Source organism: Sapajus apella, unplaced genomic scaffold, assembly GCF_009761245.1.
Source record: "Sapajus apella isolate SASKATOON/1434 unplaced genomic scaffold, GSC_monkey_1.0 scaffold16, whole genome shotgun sequence".
NCBI classification, from domain to species: Eukaryota; Metazoa; Chordata; class Mammalia; order Primates; family Cebidae; genus Sapajus; species Sapajus apella.
This window is the reverse complement of record NW_022436956.1, coordinates 16164442-16173840: the sequence shown is the minus strand read 5'-3', so window position 1 is coordinate 16173840 and position 9399 is coordinate 16164442. Positions and strand designations below refer to the sequence as shown.

The 9399-nt window shown below is 46.5% G+C and overlaps 3 protein-coding genes and 1 pseudogene across 6 annotated transcripts in view; 2 read left to right on the top strand and 2 right to left on the bottom strand.

Annotated features, from left to right (window-relative positions):
* The window catches only part of LOC116556182, a 17349-nt pseudogene extending 17259 nt beyond the window's left edge, over nt 1–90 (bottom strand).
* The window catches only part of CCDC84 (coiled-coil domain containing 84), a 25515-nt gene that overhangs the window by 14227 nt on the left and 1889 nt on the right, over nt 1–9399 (top strand). The window contains exons 6-11 of one of the 3 annotated variants that reach the window (XM_032285265.1): nt 574–638; nt 783–888; nt 2186–2216; nt 3790–3876; nt 4101–4233; nt 4327–4537. In XM_032285265.1, coding sequence (XP_032141156.1) covers nt 574–638; nt 783–888; nt 2186–2216; nt 3790–3876; nt 4101–4233; nt 4327–4387 — 483 coding nt within the window. In that variant the 3' untranslated portion in view covers nt 4388–4537. Of the gene's footprint in view, nt 1–573; nt 639–782; nt 889–2185; nt 2217–3789; nt 4018–4100; nt 4538–9399 lie in introns of those variants that run through there. The other 2 variants (XM_032285264.1, XR_004270877.1) reach the window with 2 other exon arrangements.
* On the bottom strand, nt 4502–8065 carry RPS25 (ribosomal protein S25). Its single transcript, XM_032285269.1, has 5 exons — nt 7691–8065; nt 7367–7462; nt 6772–6955; nt 4643–4741; nt 4502–4548 (listed from the first exon to the last, which is right to left on the bottom strand). The coding sequence occupies exons 1-4, from the start codon at nt 7691–7693 to the stop codon at nt 4647–4649; spliced, it is 378 nt and encodes a 125-aa protein (XP_032141160.1). The 5' UTR covers nt 7694–8065; the 3' UTR covers nt 4502–4548; nt 4643–4646.
* The window catches only part of TRAPPC4 (trafficking protein particle complex 4), a 4630-nt gene continuing 3128 nt past the window's right edge, over nt 7898–9399 (top strand). The window contains exons 1-2 of one of the 2 annotated variants that reach the window (XM_032285266.1): nt 7898–8362; nt 8537–8711. In XM_032285266.1, coding sequence (XP_032141157.1) covers nt 8188–8362; nt 8537–8711 — 350 coding nt within the window. In that variant the 5' untranslated portion in view covers nt 7898–8187. Of the gene's footprint in view, nt 8363–8536; nt 8712–9399 lie in introns of those variants that run through there. The other variant, XM_032285267.1, reaches the window with a different exon arrangement.

Here is a 9399-nt window from a genome sequence, read left to right as displayed (position 1 = left end):
TTTTGAGATGGAGGTGCGCACTGTCGCCCAGGCTGGAGTGCAGTGGCATGATCTCGGCTCACTGCAACCTCTGCCTCCCAGGTTCAAATGATTCTCCTGCCTCAGCCTCCCGAGTAGCTGGGATTACAGGTGCCCGCCACCACACCAGGCTAATTTTTGTATTTTTAATAGAGATGGAGTTTCATCATGTTGGCCAGGCTGGTCTTAAACTCCTGACCTCAGGTGATCCACCCACCTTGGCCTCCCAAAGTGCTGGGATTACAGGCGTGAGCGACTGCACCCAGCCATGAAGCAGTGCTTCTAAGAGAACTCTGACTACATTCTTATCTGTTCAGCTTGAATTCCTTTACCTGTGTGCAGGCCTAGTTAGTGAATATGTGGACGGGCTGGGAGGGAGGGAAAGTGGGAGGGGAGGAACGATAGGAGGGAGGGGAAGAGTCTGTAAGATGGGCTGTACCCTCCATATGCCAATTTGTTTCCTTCCTGTGATATTGGGGTCTGGAGGGTGGAGGCATGGCCTAGGCAGGCTCTTAAGCATCCCAGACACATTTATTTTTCCTGAATCAAACTCAGCCTCAGGCAGTACCAGACCCAGAAGAGGGCTCTTCAGCACCTAGAAGCTGGAAAGGGATGAACAGGTAAGACTGTTAGGGTATCCCTTGTTGGGAATTTGACATCTAGAACATTCTGCAACCTTTTGGCTGGGAATTGGAAACAGATCTAATCTTTACCACCCTCATGGTTCAAGGACCTCATCTGGCAGCCTGGCTCATGTTTTTCAGCCAAGTAGCTTCCAGCTCACAGCAGCCCTCAAACTTGGACCTGCCACCAGCTCCAGAGCTTGACTGGATGGAGACAGGACAATCTCTGACATTCATTGGGCATCAGGTACAAAGGATAAGCAAGCCAGAAGAGGGCCCATGCTCTCTCAGGTCTCAGGACCCCTCTCTCCTGATTTTTCTAACTACTCTAGACACTGCTGTCTCCACTGCAGGCTTTTCCTTCTTACTTCACTGTTCCCTAGTAGTGTTCTCAAACCTCTTCTCATCCTCCAAAGTGATCTTATCTACATGTATTGCCACTTAAGAGTGCCAACTCCCAAATCTTGCCCTCTGTCGAACTCATAGTTCCAACTCAACACAGGACATTTATTATATATATATATATATATATATATCTTTTTTTTTTGAGATGGAGTCTCACTCTGTCCCCCAGACTGGAGTGCAGTGGCGTAATCTCTGCTCACCACAACCTCCACCTCCCGGGTTTAAGTGATTCTCCTGCCTCAGCCTCCTGATTACAGGCACATGCCACTAAACCCAGCTAATTTTTGTATTTTTAGTAGAGACAGGGTTTTCACCACGTTGGTCAGGCTAATCTGGAACTCCTGACACCATGATCCGCCTGCCTCTGTCTTCGAAAGTGCGGGATTACAGGAGTGAGCCACCACACCCAGCCAGGACATTTATATTTAAATATCCCACCAGCAACTCAAACTAACCCCCAGCACTCCTGTATTTCCAATCACTAGATGCAGATCCTTTCCTTCTTTTCCATCTCCCATATCCTGTTAACAAGTAGTTTTAACCTGTCTGCCTGTATTCAGCCTTTGGACAATTTCTACTCCACCTCAATCCTGCCTCACAAACAGAAAATCATTGTACCACCTATGATCTTACTCTACACTTCAGCTGTATTGTGTTGCTTCAGGCTTTTACACACAGTTGCCACTGCCTAAAACATGCTTTTCCTTCTCTCATCATCTAAAGTTTACCTTCCTTTAGCTGTTAGCTCGAACTCACTTTTTCATAAAAGGCACATCTGAACACATTCTCTCTGGGATGTGGCACCATGTAAAGTTGCAAATGTCGTTTACATAACTTGTGCCTAATGCTCTTCCCCAATTACATGTATGCTGTGAGGGCAAGGTTTTGCTCACATGACATGTAATAGCCACTCTACTTCCAGACATCTCTGCTTTATGACTGTGAGCTTCCTGTGTCTTGGAGTCACTGACTGTACTTTCAAAGTTTAACATCAGCTGGGGTGCAGAATTAGCACTGTGGCAGCAGTCATATCCACCTCTTTTAAAGTGTGCTTTGTCTGTCTTTTCTAGGATTTTTTTTTTTTTAGTAATGCCTAGACTTTACTGTAACTAGCATTTTTTCTCCATTTCCAACTACAGGATATACCAGGAGTTGGTAACATCCACTCAGGTAAGGTCCAGGGCAGTGTTTCTAAAACCCTGGGAGATAAATTTTTTTTTAAATAAAGTTGACCAAGATATAGCATATATATCTGGTAAAAGACTTACATCCAAAATATAGGAAGAACTGTCAACTTGATAAGAAAACCCAGTAAAAGCATATGAATAGCTGTTCATCATTAGTCATTAGGGAAATGCAAATTAAAACCACAGTGAAATACCACTACGTATGCATGATGAACGGCAGAAATTAAGACTGATCATGCCAAGTATTTGGCAATGTAGAAAAACCAAACCCTTGGCCAGGCAGTGGCTCACGCCTGTAATCCCGGCACTTTGGGAGACCGAGGTGGGCGGATCACAAGGTCAGGAGTTCAAGACCATCCTGGCCAATGTGGCAAAACTCCGTCTCTACTAAAAATACAAAAATTAGCCAGGCATGGTGGTGGGTGCTGTAGTCCCAGCTACCCAGGAGGCTGAGGCAGAATGCTTTAACCCAGGAGGCAGAGGTCACAGTAAGCAGAGATTGTGCCAGTGCACTCCAGTCTGGGTGACAGACTCCAACTCAAAAGAAAAAAAAAAAACAAAGCCTCATACACTGCTGGTTACAATGTAAACTGGTACAGTCACTTTGGAAAACAGTTCTGGATACACCTACCATATCCCAACCATTCCACTTCTATCTATTTACCTAAGAGAAAAGAAAGTCTGTCTACACAGACTTGTACACAAATCTTCAGAACAGCTTTATTTGTAGCAGCTCCATATTGCAAACAATTTAAATGTCTATCAGCAGGTAAATGGATTAACAATGGAATAGTATTCCAGAATGAAGACAGAATTATTGATACACGCAACACAGATGAATCTCAAAAGGCCGGAGCCCCCCTCAACATCCACACATTATAGAAAATCCTGAAGAATACAAACCAATAAAGCAACTGAAAGATCACTGATTTCCTGGTCAAGAAAATATTGTAATGGAGCAGTGATACTTGGAGGGGGATGTTTGGGGTCTTGATTGTGATGGCTTCACTCAAGTTATCAAATTTAAATATGTATCATTTATGTCAATTACAGCTCAAAACCATTTTATTTATTTATTTTTTTTGAGACGGAGTTTCGCTCTTGTTACCCAGGCTGGAGTGCAATGGCGCGATCTCGGCTCACCGCAACCTCCGCCTCCTGGGTTCAGGCAATTCTCCTGCCTCAGCCTCCTGAGTAGCTGGGATTACAGGCACGTGCCACCAGGCCCAGCTAATTTTTTGTATTTTTAGTAGAGACGGAGTTTCACCATGTTGACCAGGATGGTCTCGATCTCTTGACCTCGTGATCCACCCACCTCGGCCTCCCAAAGTGCTGGGATTACAGGCTTGAGCCACCGCGCCCGGCCCAAAGCCATTTTAAAATGAGCATCACATTTAAGGTTATGTTGCTTTAAATTGGCGTAGGGCCTTCTTCCTAATCTCCAAAATTCCTGGGTTTTGCTTTTAAACATTAGCTATTAGGAGATGAGCTATCTGCTAGGGTATGTTTCACAATAATAGCCTGAAGGCTTTTAAAAAAAATGTCTTCTTTTCCAGGTGCCACACCTCCCTGGATGATCGAAGATGAATATACCTCTGGGAACCAACAAATAGGACCATCCTATGAAGAATTTCTTAAAGAAAGTTAGTGAACTAATTCAAGAAAGAGAGAGGGTCCTCTCAATCTTCACACTCAAAAATGGTTTCCTTAGCTGGGTGTTGATGGCTCATAGCTGTAATCCTAGCATTCTGGGAGGCTGAGGTGGGAGGATCAGTTGAGCCCGAGTTTAAAGCAGCCTGGACAGCATATCTTTATATTCTTTAACAAAGAAAGTTAAAGAACAAACTGTTTCTTTATCATTGCACAGAGGAAAAACAGAAGTTGAAGAAGCTCCCCCCAGACCGAGTGGGGGCCAACTTTGATCACAGCTCCAGGACCAGTGCAGGCTGGCTGCCCTCTTTTGGCCGTGTCTGGAACAATGGACGCCGCTGGCAGTCCAGGTATATGTTCAATGCCAGGTCTCCAACCTACCCACCCAACCTCCTTTTTGGAGATGTCACCCTTCTTCCTGTTAACCCTTTATTTCCTTTCAGGCATCAATTCAAAAATGAAGCTGCAGCAATGAAGAAGCAGTCACATAGAGAAAAAAGCTAATCATGCTCTACCCAATTACCATGAGGCTAAAAGCAACGTCAACAAACCCCTACTATCGTACCTTCCACCAAATTATTTGTCTTTCTTGATAGAGGAAACAGACATACTCGTTTGTTTGATTTAATAAAGTTTTATTTTTCCAAATGTACAGTTGGTTGGACCTGTTAAAAAAAAAATGGAAAGAATCAGAACCATAAAGCTTTGTAAAGGAGGACTCTACCTCCTATACCATGAACCCAAGCGTTCCCTACTCACCTATTCATGCATCTTCACCAGCAGCTGGAGCATCTCCACCCTTGGTATTTCTGGTGTAAATTACTTGAGCTCTGTGCTTTGAAACCAGTTTGATAAGTCCTAGGGAGAGAGGATAGTAAGATGAGATTTTTTTTTTTAAATAAAGACGGGGTTTCACCATGTTGGTCAGGCTGGTCTTGAACTCCTGACCTCAGGTGATCCGCCCGCCTTGGCCTCCAAAGTGCTTGGATTACAGGCATGAGCCACCATGCCCAGCCTCAAGATGAGATACTTAATAGACACTGTAATAGAAACTAGTAAGGTTTTTGGCTGGGCACCATGGATCATGCTTATAATTCCATCAGTTTGGGAGGTAGAGGCAGGGAGACAGCTTGAGGTCAGGAGTTACAGACCAGCCTGGCCAACATGGTAAAACCCTGTTTCTACCAAAAATACAAAAATTAGCTGAGCATGGTGGCACGTGCCTGTAATCCCAGCTACTTGGGGAGGCTGAGGTATGAGGACCACTTGAAGCCAAGGAGAAGGTGGTTGCAATGAACCAAGATTGCCCCTCACACTCTAACCTGGGTGACAGAGTGAGAGACTGTCTCAAAAAAAAGAAAAAGAAACTAGTACGGTTGTTTTGGCCAGGTGCAGTGGCTCATGCGTAATCCCAGCACTTTGGGCAAGTGGATCTCTTGAGCCCAGGAGACCAGCCTAGGCAACATGGCAAAACCACATCTCTATTTAAAAACAAAACCAAACATAATTAAAAAAAGACAGACAGGGTTCTCTCAAAGGTGCCCAGCCTGGTCTCAAACTCGTTGGCTCAAATGATCCTCCTGCCTCGGCTTCCCAAGTAGCTGGAAATAGAAGGGTACCACTACACCTGGCTCCAGAACTGCTTAATCTGACATCTGGTAACAGCTAGAGAATCCTACAATTTTTGACAATCATCTATCTCTTTATCTTTACTTCTCCTTTAAATTAAGGGCTCATCTTTTTTTGTGGGGACAGTCTCACTCTGTCACAAAAGCTGGGGTGCAGTGGTGTGATCTTGGTTCACTGCCACCTCCATCTCCTGGGTTCGAGGAATCCCTGTGCCTCAGCATCCTGAGTAGCTGTAATTATAGGCAAGCACCACCACACCCAGCTAATTTTTGTATTTTCAGTAAAGACAGATTTTCACCTTGTTGGCCAGGCCGATCTCAAACTCCTGACCTCGGGTAATTCACCTGCCTCGGCCTCCCGAAGTGCTTAAGATTACAGCTGTTCAGTCACTATAGTTAGCTGAGCCTTAATGTTGTGAAATTATGGTAATTAGAGCATATTATTGAGTAGACCACACTAACTTTCTGAATTTAAAATACATCAATAAAATATTTACCATAACAGTTTTAAACATTTTTAAAATTATTTCAACAAATAAAATTCTTTCAAAGTGTTGCCCCTGTAATTCCACACATCCATTTACTTGAAACATAAAAGATCCTATGCCCTAAGTGCATGCATGCAAAAAAAAAAAAAAAAAATCCTTGGGCTTCACTAAACTGCCACAGGGTCTACGGCACAAAAGTGTCTAAGAACCCAGCTAAGAATTCATCTCAGGAGTAAGTACGCCACCGATCCTGGCTAATTTTTGTAGTTTTCTTTAGCAGAGAGGGAGGTTTCACCATCTTGGCTAGGCTGATCTTGAACTCCTGACCTTGTGACCCACCTGCCTCAGCCTCTCAAATTACTGGGATTACAACGTGACCGGTCACCTTTTTTCTTAATTCTGCTTTTCCAGTAAAAATCACTGAAGATGGTTGACACAGTCAAGACAATTTTGTGTGTTTCTGAAAGACGAATTTGCTCTGTCACGCAGGCTGCACTAGAGTGGCCAATCTTGGCTCACTGTAACCTCTGCCTCTCGGGCTAAAGCGATTCTCCTGCTTCAGTTTCCCAAGTGGCTGGGACTACAGGTGTGCGCCACCACACCTAGCTAATTTTTGTGTTTTTAGTAGAGACGGGATTTCACTATAGGCTGGCCAGGCTGGTCTCAAACTCCTGACCTCCCAAAGTGCTGGGATTACAGGCGTTAACCAGTGTGCCCAGCCGGTCAAGATAATTTAACCCACAAAAACACACATGTAGGATACACCCCTCACCTTTGCTAAGGAGCTCCTGAAGGGCTGCCCTGGCAAGGGAGCCTCGAATCTTCAGTCTCTCAGAGACCACAGCTGGAGTTATAAGCTTATAGTTGGGAACTTCCTTACAGAGTTTGTCATAGGTAGCTTTGTCAAACAAGACCAAGTTATTGAGCTTGTCCCGAACTTTGCCTTTGGACCACTTCTGCTCACCAAAACAAAACAGAAACAAGTTAGTATTTCTGGCAGAGGCACCCTTTCCCTCTCGAGTAACTCATCTGTGTCAGAGATATCTGTCCCACCGTAATCAAAGATAGATTACACATTACTAAAAAAAAAAAAAAAAATTCAACACGTTTTTGGGCTTCAGAACATGCGGCGAGCCCCACTAGATCAGTTAAAAACAACACGGCAGGCACTGGAGCAGACACTTCACACATTGGTCTCATGATCCTAATGGAAATGAGGAAAAAGAACGAGTGGTGATGGGAGGATAAACTCAAATTTTGACTCTAAAATCCACACCTGAAAAGCCACTTGCTATACAAGTTGCCTATTACTAGAGAGCTACAGGAAGGCACCCCTAGGTCTCTCTCTTAGAGAGGTCTTATCCTACCTTCTTTTTGGCCTTGCCCCCGGATTTGTTCACTGGGTCTTTGTCTTTCTTGGCCGACTTTCCGGCGTCTTTCTTCTTCTTGTCGTCCTTGGGCGGCTGTAGGAGGGCAGCGGTAATGCAGCCAGGTCCTCAAATAGCCCCAAACTCCCTTAATACTGCGCCCCCAGGCCCCGCAAATTCCACCACCGGAGCACATGGGCAAAGCAATAACCGCGCCGGTCCTGCCCCGAGGCCGGCAGGCCAACAAGCGCTACTGTAGAATGCTCTCTCCCACTGAGTCCTCAAACCCAAGAACCCCGGCGACTTCATATCCCTGAAGCTTACCATTGCGAAGCTCGGAGAGCAGCGGCGAACACCACAACCGCGCTAAGATGTCGGACAAAAAGGAAGCTCTGCTCAAAAACGGGCCCAGAAACCTCCGTCCGCTATGACTACTTCCAGGGCAAGAGGCGGAGCCAGGCGGAGGAAGTCCCACGGCGAAGCGCTCGTCCTCCGGCTTGAGGCGGAAGGAAGTGGACTCCAGTTCCCAAGCCGTACAACCTATACACCGCCCCAGCTTGTCGGAGTCTGCGCTAGTTGTGACGCAGTACTATACAGTAGTAGTGTTTTCCGGTACTGATAAACGACAAACAATGCACCAGGTCTCGGCAGCTAGCTTTTCGGCATTAGTAATAACCGAGCGTGTCGCTCCCAGTGCGCAGGCGCTGCGTGGGCGGTGCTCGGGGTCCGCGGGGTGGAGGCTGGGGTGGGGCCCGGGGCAAGTGCTGTGTTGTGGTTCCGGGTAGAGGCCGAACGCCAGTCCCTGAGCGGCGGTAGCAGCAATGGCGATTTTTAGTGTGTATGTGGTGAACAAAGCTGGCGGCCTGATTTACCAGCTGGACAGCTACGCGCCGCGGGCCGAGGCTGAGAAAACTTTCAGTTATCCCCTGGATCTGCTGCTCAAGCTACACGATGAGCGTGTGCTGGTTGCTTTCGGCCAGCGGGACGGTATCCGAGGTGGGCTAGCCTCTGGCCCTGCGGAGACGGAGGGCGGGGGGCGGGCCCCAGTGCTGCGGAAGTGGGCTAGTTGCAGGTGCGGAGCTGGGAGTAAGGGGGTGGTGTCGGGTCCCTTCTCCCTGTGGCGGAATCCTGGGGCTGCAGCTTCCCTGACCGTTAGCCTCACCTCTGCAGTGGGCCATGCAGTGCTGGCCATCAATGGCATGGACGTGAATGGCAAGTACACGGCCGACGGGAAAGAGGTGCTGGAGTATCTGGGTAACCCTGCTAACTACCCGGTGTCCATTCGATTTGGCCGGCCCCGCCTCACTTCTAATGAGAAGCTCATGCTGGCCTCTATGTTCCACTCGTAAGTCCCCTGTCTCGGCAGCGCTTGTAATTTCTTTGCCTCTTCTTAATTTCTCTACCCCTTCTTAAATCGTGGTTCTGGTGTTGTGAAAAACGCAACTGATCCAGATCTAGATTTTAGGTAATAGTGGCAGTGGCATCATTTTTTTTTGTACGGGGGCGGGGGAACGGAGTCTCCTTCTGTTACCCAGGCTGGAGTGCGGTGGCGCGATCTCTGCTCACTGTAACCTCTGCCTCCCAGGTTCAAGCGATTCTCCTGCCTCACTCTCCTGCGTAGCTGGGATTACTGGCGCACGTCACCACACCTAGCTAATTTTTGTATTTTTAGTAGAGACCGGGTTTTGCCATGTTGGCCAGTCAGATCTCGAACTCCTGACCTCAGGTGATACACCCGCCTTGGCCTCCCAAAGTGCTGGAATTACAGGCGTGAGCCACGGCATCTGGCCGAGGTGTCATCTTAATTAAAGTCAGCTTCTCATCTCTGAGCCTTGCTTTTTTCATATTTAAATAAAGCCAATTGAACTAAATGATCTTTAAAAATTTCTTCCTGCTCTCAACTATGGTATCAAATGTGCCAGCCTTTGCTTAAACACAGGCTAAGTAGGCATGGCACATATTCCTAGAGTGTTCATTTTACCCAAAGTTTTAGATGTTAAATGTCTTTTTTTTTTTTTTTTTTAAAGATGGAG